We start from the raw sequence: 13,543 nt of genomic DNA, 5'->3' as shown, positions 1-13,543 counted from the left end.
AAACTTTTTGCACCTGAGAACAGGATTCTCCAATCTCTCAGGACTGACCTGTTGAGTCATCAAAGCCGGATCGACCTTAGAAGAAGAAGGTAGAGAAGGAAAATTCTCTGCCTGCTGCTTACTTGCCGTTCTAATCCCAATATAAATTTTGTGTTATATGATCAGGAAGCGTTCATTCGTCAAGGTCAAAGTGGCGAACAAAAGCAGACTGAGAGCAGCATGGCGAAAACACACTGGTTAGCGACGGTAGAGGAGCAGAAATTAAGATAAAAAGCGATTTACTTTAGGAGCAGCATACAGTATGAAGAAGTAGTCAGGCATCAAGAACAACGATCCAGCGTCAGACAACATAGCTATTTAACATTAAATTTATAAAAAATCACTTAATACAGCAGGTAAACAGGAGCGCGAAAAGAACGTGACTTCACACACCAGGCCACCTAGGAAGCCAGCGGTTTATATCCCATTAACTAGGGCACCTAGTTAATGGGATGGACATGTGGACACGTGTTTATGTAAAGGGCGGCTCCTAGAATGTCAGTTCCACTCCGCCTCGTATCTCTGTGAAGAACAGTATCACTACAAATGGGCCAGATATGTGAATGACGTAGGTTTGTGTGTGTGTTCTGTTGTAATGTTCAGGCCGCTTGGCTACCCAGAAGCATCAGTGACCTGGACAGATGATTTTGAGTATTCGTCCACACCACGGGAAGGTTGGCCAGTTCCAGTAAATGGGACACCTATGGTCTCAGAGTATGAGACAAAAAAAAAAATAAAAATAAATAAAAATCCTTCTCTTGGGCCCACTCCAGAGGGGGGGAACCCCGAAAGAAAGGGAAAAAAATAATAATAAAAACCGAAAGGAAGAGAAAAATAAAAAACTGAAAGGGGGGAACCGAAGGGGAGGAAGACACAGAGAGAGAGAGAGAGAGAGAGAGAGAGAGAGAGAGAGAGAGAGATAAAGAAAAGAAGAGTAGATCTTCCAGTTGTGCACCCATTAAGAACGGCAGCTCAAAACACATCGATGCATCTAGCCAGATGGATTTTATCAAGCTCCTTTCAATGGAATCGTACTTTTCCTTAGTTCAAACACTTCTTTAGCAAATACCTGGAACACCTGACACTTACTACGGTCTCTTAAAAATATAGCTTCTTCTACTGGAGCTATACTCTCAAGAATTTCACGTATCGCTGTCCTGGCATTGTCATATATTCGACAATCATACAGTATGTGCTGCCAGCCTTCCATGGCCCCGCAAAAACAAAGGTCCGTGTTACTTAGTCCTAATGCATATAATTTCTCATTCACTGACCCGTGCCTTGTTAATAAAAATGACGACAGTAAACTAAGTGTAAACCAATTGTGAACTTTTTTTATCATTGAGAAAAGTCAAGTTCGGGATAAACAAAGTTGGTCACTCTTCCAGTAGGTATGGTATCCCATCTTGTCTGCCATAAATTGATTATTTCATTCATACATCTTTTCTTTTCGCCTCTACAGTCAGAACCAGTATTGATGTTTATACCAAAAAATTCTGTAGGAATTTCCCTCTTAATACAGTAGCAGAAACCACGATACAACAAATGTAGATCCAAGGGTAGCGCTCCGGCCAACACCTGCAGCGCGGCAGTGGACACCGTTCTGCACACTCTTAGAATACCAAGAAGCATGATGCGCTGTACAGAATTTAGTTTATCCCGAAACGTAGCTATTTTAACTCTATGGAACCAGGCTCCTGCAGCATACGTAGTTATAGGAAGGAATACTGTCTTGTAATACAGAAACAGTGTTTTATGTGATAGACCCCAGTCAGACTTTGAAATTCTAATGATAGCACCAGAAAATTTTCTGTTTTTGGTGCTTAAATATATTAAGTGCTGGTGAAATGATAACTTACTGTCCACAATAATTCCCAGGTATTTGGTATCAAGAACCATAGGTAAGTGTAAACCATTCAACTTGATCTGAGGAGATCGATTTATATCGAAAACTATTTTAAATAACATCATTTTAGTTTTGTAAGCACTAATAGCTTTGAGCCCAAGAACTTAAGTCTGTCAGCATACTACTAGCTCTTGTTCTAAGAGTGAACGAGATCGTCCTGCAATTATAATCGTCAGATCATCGGCAAATGCCATCACCTTACAATTAGGGAATGTACGAACCAACGAATTCTGTAAGACTAGATTCCAAATAAGGGGTCCCAATGCGGAGCCTTGAGGACACCCTCTCACATTCTGTTTTCGTAACTCAAAGTGCTTGGACTTCGCTAGCACATATCTATTTGAAAAGTAGCTGTTGAAAAGCATATATAATTCCTTGGAACAATCAGCGTTTCTTAACTGAGCCTTCGCTGCCTCCCACCAAACTGTATCAAATGCCCCTTCAATGGATATAACCCGCTCGCTTCCTTGCGTAGAGTCCGCTTGATTTGAGCCTTCTTAACACACTCCGGTTGGAAATGTTTTTACCTGTGCCGCAGCAACCTCAAGCGATCGTTGATGATAGGACATCGTAGGTTTCCATCTTGCATCTAGATCCAGATAGCGGTCTGTTCTGGTTGGCGTATCCCTTGGGTGACCTTGGCCAGCTCTTCTTTTAAAAGTTGTCGAACGGCCCGCCATCTCAAAAATCGTCTAAACGACGATGACTTACTGTCCCGAGTATTATGCAAATATACTGTCCCGAGTATATTTGCATAATGTGCAACTTTGTAAGGTGGTAATCGATTTATATTTGATACTAAGAATTTTCGTGCCAGGAGGAGGCCTATTATATGAAATATTCGTCTTCGACAACACTGTTCGCAATAAAAAAAATTCATGAAAAGCATTTGGTTCTGTTAATTTTGTCGAGCAGCGTACGAAGGATGGTTGTTCCAAAGAGCAGAAGTAAAAGAAATAGTGAGGAAGAGGAAGGATTAAATCGATGAGTGCGAAGTTGAACAGTGAATGGACGTTGACCCGTCGAGGCACGTGTTCGGACTGGTTTCGAAAAAAGAGTTAATTATAGATGTTTATCCAGAATAATAGTGACCGTAGAAATATCTATAGAAATGGCACTCTGTAAACCAACACTCCTCTTCTCATCGTTCAGTTCAATAGGTGCCATGCTTTCATCTAAATGAAAGAAGATTGTCTAGAATATAGTAGAGTAAGTTCTTAAATGCATCACCTGTGTCGTAAACTATACTTTTATGGATCATATCATTGCTGATTATGAGCATCACTTCAGTTCTTTGAGGCTGAAAGCAAACTGCCATCAAAGCGATGTCAGCTTACCGCCACCAAGAAATGCTTCATGCCCGTCCGTTAGCTTAAGAAATTCTTACAAAACATTTTGAGATTGCATAGAACTTAGAAACTTGATAAATGGTTTCATCCTGCCCAGGTAAGCCCGTGCAGCTAGTACACTGTTCTTGCATTTGATGCAAGGTTTAAATCTCAATCTCGACGAGCTTTTTTTTTTTTATTCTACCGTGGCCGAGATAGGATTTAGATGAAGAGTGCATGGTTTCTTTCTTTCAGAAACTTGGTGTTTTCATCCAGCACACGGGGAAACAGTGATCACTACTTTTGAATACACTTCATACTAGGGGTCGAAATGAAAAAAAAAAAAAAAAAAACTAGTTTGATAATAAAATATCTTATTTTTAAGATATGATGAATGAATGTGGATTCGATAACTGGGAAATCACTACAGTGACACCCTCCGAAGTTATCAGATCCATGCTCTTTGGTAATATAAATGACATTACTAATGAATATGGCGAATCGCAGTGGCGTTCTGATGTTCTCCAGTCCATTCCGATTCCTGCTTCGTACTCTGGCAGAAGGGAAGAGAACGGTTTGTGAGTCATTAAAAGGCCTGATGCCTAAAATTCTCTGAAAGTTTCCACATGAAACAGAACATGTACAAGAAGTGGAAAAACTCCGGCTCACCCTCGAACAGAATTGCCTTCTTCCGAGCTAGGGCTCATTTTTATTAGGAACAAGACGGAGGCAATAAAACCTCATCTAGAGGCCACCATAAATAAGGGGACATCGTTGGCTCACCCAACCTTAGCAGTTGGCTCGACCATATAACTGGTTCTCTGCTCAACCGGGATCCATTATACCAATGGATTACAGCTCAGTCCGTTTTCAACAGACCCCTTAAATTCAGTTCACCTCACAAAAGATTAGTTGATCAACGCAAGAAATAGCTTAGCACCTACGGCCACATCTGGCGCCGACGGGATTCCTCAGTTTATGCTGAAATGCTTTAGTGAATTTATTGTTGATCGAATCCTATCACTATTTAACAAGATACTTCAAATTTTTCTCTCCTATGTGGCATGTCTGTCTAACAAGACTGCTGCCTAAAATTCGTTCCGCTTCCCAAACCAGTCACTACGCCCAATTTCTTCTGCACTAAGAATATTAAAGCTCTTTGAGAAATCTCTTCTAAGAACGCTGACCTCCCAAATAATGCCACAACAGCTACCGCAGTTTCACTATGCTACGCAGTCAAGATCCACCACTAAAAATCTCGTCACTACCAAGATCCTTGAGGCCTTTGAACGGTTCTGAAATCACTGTTACGTTTATCGACGTATATGCTGCATTTGATGCCATGTCCATTCATGTGTTGGCAAGCCTACTACGTTAGTACTACCTCATTGGCGGAGACGTGCCGCAGTTTATTCAGACAGTGCTTAAGAACAGGATAATTATTGTTTGGGATGGCAGTATGAGCTACACCCGGACAATTTCAGCTAAAGTCGCACAAAGCAGGGTCCTGTCAGATGTCTTGTTCTCAGCTGATCTTTTGCCTTTTGTGACGGGCCAAACTGACATCATTACCTTTGCTGATTATATAAAACTGTTCATTCTTATGAACCTCGGAAACACTACTGACTATGTCAGTACCTTGATCCAACAGAAAACAGACCCTCGAAGCCTTCCTGTCCGGTTTTCGTTTTCTCATCACTCCTCATATGTCGAAACAGTGGACGTTCTCGCTCAAACTCAATCCAGCAATTGTGCAACCCATTTTAAGAAGATCCGCAATCTCTGCTGTCCAACAACACACCGATTTGGATGTGTTGTTGAACAGCAGAGGATGCGATTTCCCGTCCGTGTTAATAACGGCCCTAGACACACTAACAGGGACATACTAACCCTCTCAAATAACGTGTGTGTGGAAATTACTGCTTTAGCTGTTGTGGGAAAATGGGAATTAAGAATTATTAGAAGGAATTATATGGGTTCAGGAGGGTGGAAAGTTACGATTTCAGTACAGTGAGATTCTAGTGCACCCGCCTCAATGTAAAGAACCGTGGGGCGAGGTGAGCAAAGGCTTAGGCGGGCGATCTCCGGATTTTTGATTAGGGGAAACAAAGGTAAGTGTAAGTGTCAAGCGGCAACACGGGTTTCCCCCCGTCTACGCATTGCTTTTATTGTGGGCGGGTCAGTTTAATGGAAAGGCCAGAAATTTAAAAGTGTATGGATATTGTATACATGCAGTGCTATATGCTGTTGTTCTTCTGGCCATTTAGCCGCTGGACCCCTGCTGAGGCCCAACGTTGCCCACACTTTGCCCCGTGGAGGCAGACCAGGTACCCAGTAGCTTTGAAATTTACTCTGGCAGGACCTGCCACCTAATTTCCTAATATTTCAGTGACTAGGACCTTAAAAAAAAGTTGAACTTTCGCTCGTGGTGATGATAGCGCTAGGATTGGAAAGACCAAAATTATTGGCTCAGAGTAATTTGGACATGATTAAATTTGGGCGTGGAGGGCATTCGCCTGTGTACAGATAAAGTGCGGGGAGACTAAAAACTAGGGGGAGAGACAGAAATTTGGGGTACATAGGGAAGGTGACCCCAATGGTGTCAGTGGGGTATGCCCATGCCCCACCAGAGGGAAAAAATGGGGGTGGCGAGGAAAGTGAAAGTGTGTTTAGGGTCCAACGGCACCAGGGGTTTCCCCCATCTCCGCGTAGTTTACATTGTGGGTGAACCAGTTGACTGGAAAAGCCAGAGATTTAAAAATGTGTGGGAATTGTATTTGTGTGGTGTCGTGTACCGTTGTTCATCTGGTCATTTAGCCGCTGGACCCCTATTGAGGCCCAACGTTGCCCCACTTTCGCCCCGTGGAGGCAGACCAGGAACTCACTTGACTTAAGTTACTCTGGCAGGTCCTGCCGCTTAATTTCCTGAGATTTCGGCAGCTAGGACCTAAAAAAAAAAAATTGAAGATATATAAGTGTGTATATATATATATATACACATGCAGTTGTAATTTATTTTTGAATGTTTGCATACAGCGCATAGCGTCCATGCATTCAAACGGCAAGAGCAGGGCAGTGGATATGATAGGCCGAGACTGGGCGAAAATTAATTTTGATTTGATTAATTTAGGATGTAGGGCGTTTACATCGTGTATAGATAGAGTGGGGGAGGAGAGGCAGAAGGCTGGGGGGTAAAGGTAGAAGTATGGGGGCGACAGAGTAGATGTCCCCAGGTGGTCAGTGAGGCATGTCCATGCCTCACCAGAAGGAAAAGGAGGGTCGGCGGAGAGAGGGGGGGGACAGGTGTCTCCCCTCTTCCCGCCTGGGTTTGGGTTTAAAGTAATCGAGTCAGGTGCTCGATTTTGTTCGCCAAAATGGCTTGGTGGCAGTGAACTGCACGATCCAGGTCGGTGTGTGTTCCTTTGAAAAGTCCAGGGTTGTAGTCATTCTAATGGTTGTAAGCCGTGTCCTTTATTCTTGGTAGAATCCGTTTCCTTGTAGGGTCCACGATGCGGCAGTCATGACACTTTGTCGTTTTCAGTTCTCAGCTTGAATTAGTTTTATTGCTGTTGGTCACGGTTTGGTTGTTGTACAATGAGGGTACGTCTCCTCTTGTAGAGGTCTTCTGCGAATTTGGAGAATGCAATGTATTGCTCTTTACTGTCGAGTAGGTGCTTTTCTCTGTCTCTGGGCAAGAAGGTGATCCTGGAGATGAGCTGGCAGCGAAGGTCATCGTAGAGCCGGCAATCGTACATGAGATGCTGCCAGCTCTCAGACTCTCCACAGCAGCAGGCAGGGTCCTCTGTGATGCCCAGGGCTGTGAGTTTTGCCTTGAATGCTCCGTGTCCGGTAAGTAGAAAGGTTGTATAGAGGCCCGGTGAGAACCATAGCGGGGCCTTCGGATGCAATTTCTCCACGTTGGGGAGAAATTTCCTAGTGATCTCTCCCTTGGAAGAGTTGTCCCATCTAGATTGCCATATTTGCGTGAGGTGGGCAGTGAGCCTTTTCTTTTCGGTCGCTCGGTTAGCAGTGGGATCTGCATTGAAGCCCATGAAGGTGCAGGCGTTCCCCTTAGAAATTTCAGAGGAGGAGACAAGAGGACAGTCACCTTCCTCTGATAGGGAAGGGGAGTGGAAAGCAAGCTAGGCAAGAGCGCCCCGCTCAGGTCGCCAATTGGCGCACTGGCCACAAATCTTCTGTTCAAGGTGGGAAAAAGACACTGGTCCAACGAGGCAGTTGGGGCCAGTGCCAGTTCAAGTAAGTTGAGGTCAGTCACATTCGTGGGCTAGATGCTCGACCAGGGTAGAGTGTCTCCCAGATTATCTTTTGTATCCGGGAGGGGTCTGGTTCGTTGATCCTATTCCCGTCATCAGGGAGGGCGGTCCAGAACCTTTGCCATCCAGTGGGCCCATCATTTCTGTGGTGTGGGTTCTGTTCAGGTAGGTTGGTTGGGTCAGACAATTTGGGTTTCAGTGCTGGTGTATTTACTCATAGTCTGGTTGTTGTAGAAGTTTCATGTCTGCTACAAGGCATATTATGCCCTTAGTTCCTGATCGCAGGTTCTTCTTCTAGCAAAGAGTTCCTGTGCGAATCTGGTGAGGTTCTTATATTCTTCGCTTGTGTCCAAGAGATGATGCTTCTGGCCCTGCGGCAGGTAGGTCAACCTTGTTTTTAGGTTTCCACATAGATCCTCGTAGTTTGTACATTCGTGCATGAGGTGGGTCCAGTTTTCTGGTTCGCCACACGAACAGTTGGGGTCTTGGAAGAGGCTCAGAGGTGTTAGTTTCTCGTTGAATGGTGCCGTGACCTGTCAATAAGTAGGTGGCATATAGGCCAGGGTGGTACCATGCAGGTAGTTTCGGGAAAACCCTGTCTTCATCAGGTATGAAGCGTCGTGTTACTTCCCCTTTGGTTGAGTCTGTCCACCTGTTTTGCCATTCCTGTTTTAGGTGTGTCAAGAGCCAAGCTTTTTCCATTTTTGTAGTGTTGGTGGGTTGAATCGTAAAACCCGATAGGTCACAGAGATTCCTTTTCACAGGTAGTATAGTAGTCCGCATCTGACCACTTCGAGATCTAGTGGTAAGGATCCAGTAAGAACCTGGAGCGCCTCCGTGCTCACAGTATTCCAGGAGAACAAAGGTGTGGCTAACACGTGGAATGTTTATGAGAATATGGCGAATACTTATAAAGTGTAATTAGAAAGTATAAAACCCGCATTCCGGCCAGCGCTAAGCAGCTATAGTCGAGAAGGGGTAGTAAAATTAAATAAATTAATTAAATATAAATTTTTAATTGTTCAGTAGGTTTAGTAAAGGTTAAGGCAAATTAATTATAACTAATAGCATAGAAAAATATATTTTTATTTTTATTAATAATAAGATACACAAAGGTAACCATTAACAGTGTATCTGAGATCAGAACAATGAACGCAATAACAATAATAAGAGATCCAACAGAAGATAAACATTGATATAGATTCAAACATTAAAATCATATGTACAAAAGAGGATTGCTTTAAGTTACTGGTAAAACAAGTAATAATTAATCAGTTAGAGAATAGAAAAATAATAAAACAAATAATAATAATAAACTACAATAATTAGATCAGAGCTAGTCACTTTGCAGTTTAAGAGAAGAGACAAACTTGTGGATGGAGTTCACCAGTGGTTGGGAGTTGTCAATGAGAGAGTCATGAAATTATGAATTCTGTGTAAGGAAAGGCTTTTCATTCAAAGAAAACGTTTAGTGCAGGCTCTCTCTCCCCCCCTCCTTTAGCTTCTTCTGTACTGCCGCTGTTTAGATTGAACTGATATTAAAGATAAAATATTCAGTGACGTAAATATTCAGTAATTATTCATAACGTAAATATTCATAAAGATATTCAGTGTTTGAAGCTGTTTATTTATAGGTATTTATTTTACTTCTATTCATTATCATGTTTAGTATTGATACCATCCGGCTGCAACAATATAGTTTTTCTTTAGCATTTTCACATAAAGTAAACTGTTAATACTAGATGATAAACAAGATGAAATATTTTTCAAGTTGTGAAAGGAATTGTCAGTAACGGAATACTATGGATGGTGGAATGTATTGACGTATTAAAGTAAGTGAGACCATTACACTAGCACTCTATAGCTCGTTGATTTCCTAGTGGTTGGTATAGTACTTAATTTGCTAATTAATTAAGTTAAAATTTCTAAATTAATCACCCAGACAACATCAAACATAGAATTCAATTGCAGAGTACGGAATGTTCCGAAGTGCTAAAGACAAATAGATCCTACAACTAGAAGTTGATAGATTCATTGGGATATTTCTCTGTTTGAAACAGTGGCTTGTATAGTTAATGCACATATAATGAATATGATTCCATTTTCTCCCTTTCCTTAAAAGGCTCCCCGAAGTGTAATAATTCAAATCCACACATTAAATCCACTTTGGTTTTGATAATGTTGCGCGCATACTCGGTTTACTTTACGTGGAATTTCGCCAGTGCTGTGACTCTTGACACCATGCCGTTTTAGTTATACAGTTAGCATTGATTATCACTCTTCAGACTGCCATTGAACTTTACTAACTGATTGTTATATTTGTTTCTACAGCAACAGAAGACGAAAGGAAAGAGGAAGCCGCAGTCCACTCCCAGCTCACCATCGCGCAGTCGGGAGTTGCAGTGCACTTGCATGACAGCCGAGAACCTCCACAGGGCTCGCAATGGTCGGGTTCGCTACACCGGTGCTGCTACACTACCCCGAGTTCAACCCCGCTCCGTAGACGACTACAAGATCTCCTACGACAGAACTCGCCTTTCGGCTCACCCCTCAAGCACCTCAGTGTACGACAACGTTGGAGCATCGTCTCTGCGACGGGGAACCACCACGGTAAGTGTTCATGGCCACGGAAAACAAATCAAGAGCGAGACGTCGGCCAAGTCACCAGCCCAAGCAGGAGAGGGTCGACGCTCGAGTTTAGTCCGCTCCGAGCAGGCACGTGCTCAATATGCCCAGTCGGCCCGCAAGGAGCAGGCCAAGAGCGTGGACTGCACCTTGATGACGTCAGACCGGAAGGACACTCTGCAACCGGAAGAACTCCATCCACACTCTAGGAACAAGAGTAAAAGCTCGGACGATGTCTTCGAACAGTCTCAAGTGGGTGACCTTTCAGCATTGAGTCTCGACAGCAATACCCTGAAACGGATGCTCCACCCCCTGCCTTCTAATTCTGTTCATAGTTCTCCGGAGCGAGAAATTCACAGTGTCATCATGAAAGCGCGGGAACTGCGGAAAACGGAAAGTGAAGAGTCACGTGACAGTGGTCTACCTTTGCCGCGTTCAGAGACTGCACACTCCAGTATCGGAATTAGCAGGAACCGACAGAACAGATCAGAAACTGGTCGACGCCGCAGTCTCGAACGTAGCATGTGCCTGGATCTGACGGACGTCGATCAGTCTCCCCCGTCTGACCACTTCCTTTATGACAACTTCTGCTACGCCACCACACCCAGCTCGAGCAACGAGAACAGCGACGCCCCCTACCTCAGCTCAGACGAAGGCCCAGGCCATCATGCACCTGCTCACACCCCTAGTTCACCAACCAGTCGTCTCTTGTTGGAGTATGAAATGCACTTGAGAAATGCCCTGGCGCGTGGTTTGGATGCTGAAAGTTACAGTCTGCATACCTTCGAGGCCTTGCTCAGTCAAAGTATGGAGAATGTGGGTAAGTACGCGCCTTCAATGAGGAAGCCTTTTTGCTAAGTTTTTCTACCTACGTTGCTTTGTTAGGTGTAGATTCTAGTAGAGAAAGTGATAGTTTGAACGGTGATGCCTCCAGCCTGACAATTGAAATTGTCAACCCGTAATCGAGACAAAAATATATAATACAATAATAATAAACCACCATAACGCAGTATCACCACTATTAAACAACTACGTACTCATTATCTGCAGAAGGAATTCCCCATTTCTAAAAATGTAATTAACACTTAAATGTATATAAAATATATATTGATTAAAAAAAAAAAACATTCTGACGTCCATACTACCCCAGTTACTGCATATAATTTTCCAAAACCTGTCTTCTCTTATTTGCAGTAACTGGGGTAGTATGGACGTCTCATTAAATTTAATGAAACGTTAAATTTGCACGAATTTTAAGAAATTGAACTCAAAATACATGGATTACAAGAAAATCTGTAAATACTATGAGCATTATGGAAACACTGAATGCAATACAGACTACGTCGTAAGATATGCAATTCGCGTTTCAGCTAGTAAACGTGTTACATTCGGACCTCCAAATTATGACCTGGGATTTTACTCCTTTGTGAGTGCAAGGAATGTAAACTCAAAGTATCTACCTAATTAGATTTATCTGAGGTAGCATCGAATGGAGCAAACATAGACATGACGAGAAATTGTTGAAAATAGCATCAAAATATATGTATTTGTAAGATCATGAATATTGCTGTTAAACCAATATCGAATTATTTCCAGAGATCGCCATATCCAAGTTACTGTGTTCTAGGGAGTGACTTTATAAATTTGCAGGCCTTAGAAAAAATAACTGTACACAGGATCTTATAGAAGGAGGCGGGCGGAGGAAAAAGCTCCTAAAGCAAAAATTTGAGGCCATTTTTGGTTAAAAATGTTAAAACGATTGCAACTTATAGTGTGGTCTAAAGTAACTGCTTACACTGGCATAATTTCAAAATATAATTTAATTGATGCAACTAACCTTGAATAAAAGTCATCATGGACCCAAATTAGGAGGCCAAGACAGTTTTTTTTTTTTTTTTTTTATTTGTATAAGTGTAAATTCGGCCTGGATTACTATCGTTAAAATTTCAAGAAATGAAGGTGAGGTGGTGAGACAGCATTATTTGGAGAATTCTTTAAACACCCATAGTCTGTCTGTTTAGGGATAATGTAGTCACTCAGTGCTTTCTAACTGTATAATTTCTTCATTCCCTGGACATCAGCGTTGCATCACTCTGTCAAGTGAAAGCTGTTTTAAAATCTTATTATCCTTCCCCCCCCCAGGTCATTGAGAAAAACGAGCACAAGAACCGAGACTATTCAGATTTTATTTCAGGAAATACGCATGTTCACGTGATATTCCGATTTTAGTTTATTGTGTCGTAAATTAGAGTGTTCGAATTCCATAACCTGGTAACAGAATTCTGAAATTCTCTTGCCTGCTGTTTCTGTATGCCGAATCCAGTTTTTAAGATAACAATGGGTTAATAATTTATTAGTTTTCCGCTTCAGTTCAATACCACCTATGGACTTACTAATGAATTATATACAGGTTGGCAAAAAAGAGAGAAAAAAAAAAAAAAGAATTTTTTTTTTTACTTTCTATTAAAATTCAGGGTGATTCTTGTAGATTTTACGTTTTGAATTCAAATATGGCAATCATATTGCTGTAACACCCACTAATTTAAGGGAGAAGGGATTAAATTCAAAAGAATTTCTAATAAAAAAGATTTCATATATTTTAAGAACATGTTACATAGACTTCTATATATTGAACAGTGGGTCTGTTAACTTCATTCTATTTACAAAAATGTTTATCTGATAACAAAACACTTATTTTGTCGTTTTTTTGCCTTTTATAATCGTCCATTGGTGTCTCCCGTATGAGATTCCGCAGTAGTCTGCCAACATATCGGGACTCCAATTTCTCTGGTATCTTTTTTCCATTTGAGAAATATCTTGGTGAAACCCATTGCCGTGTTCATCGGAGACCGCTCCCAAGTTTTCAGGAAAAAAGTCTAAATTGGAAAGAAGGAAATGAAGCTTTAACGATAGGTCTTTGTTTTTGGTGATTAACCTACGATATTTGAAAACTGGGGGTGATGAGAGCATTTTAGGCACATATCTAAGTTTTTGAACATATTTCCTACGAGAATCTATCGAAATTATTTCAGGGAAGAAATTTATGCCGGCCAGTGAATTATTTATCCACTCTATGATCTGACTTTAGGATTCCGCACGTATCCAGAAATGTAGCCAGCAAGTCACTTTTAGACTTTTGTTACTAGCCTTTTGAATCCATAACTTCAGTTTTATAAATCAAACTAAAATATGGATTTATTAAAATGTAAAGTACTAGTGGCAGTCTGCAATAATTCCTTTAACGTGGTATAATAGTGTTTAATTTTGTAAATCATCATTAAAATCTGACTATCACGTGAATTATGTAAAATTGTATTTATATTCTATGTATTTGTCTTACTCAGTCGAAGAGGTGAGGCCTATTGTCACTC

The 13,543-nt window shown here is 41.7% G+C and overlaps 1 protein-coding gene across 7 annotated transcripts in view; it reads left to right on the top strand.

The window, feature by feature from the left end:
* LOC150091454 (protein still life, isoform SIF type 1-like) overlaps positions 1-13,543 on the top strand; it is a 1,372,582-nt gene that overhangs the window by 425,583 nt on the left and 933,456 nt on the right. For all 7 annotated transcript variants that reach the window (XM_090375616.1, XM_090375656.1, XM_090375640.1 and 4 more), the window contains exon 6: positions 9,879-10,992. In XM_090375616.1, coding sequence (XP_090231742.1) covers positions 9,879-10,992 — 1,114 coding nt within the window. The remainder of the gene's footprint in view (positions 1-9,878; positions 10,993-13,543) is intronic.

Source organism: Mastigoproctus giganteus, chromosome 1 (assembly GCF_048544385.1).
Source record: "Mastigoproctus giganteus isolate SK-2022 chromosome 1, ASM4854438v1, whole genome shotgun sequence".
NCBI lineage: Eukaryota > Metazoa > Arthropoda > Arachnida > Uropygi > Thelyphonidae > Mastigoproctus > Mastigoproctus giganteus.
Note: the sequence above shows the minus strand (reverse complement) of the source record. Positions and strands in the feature narration are given on the sequence as shown.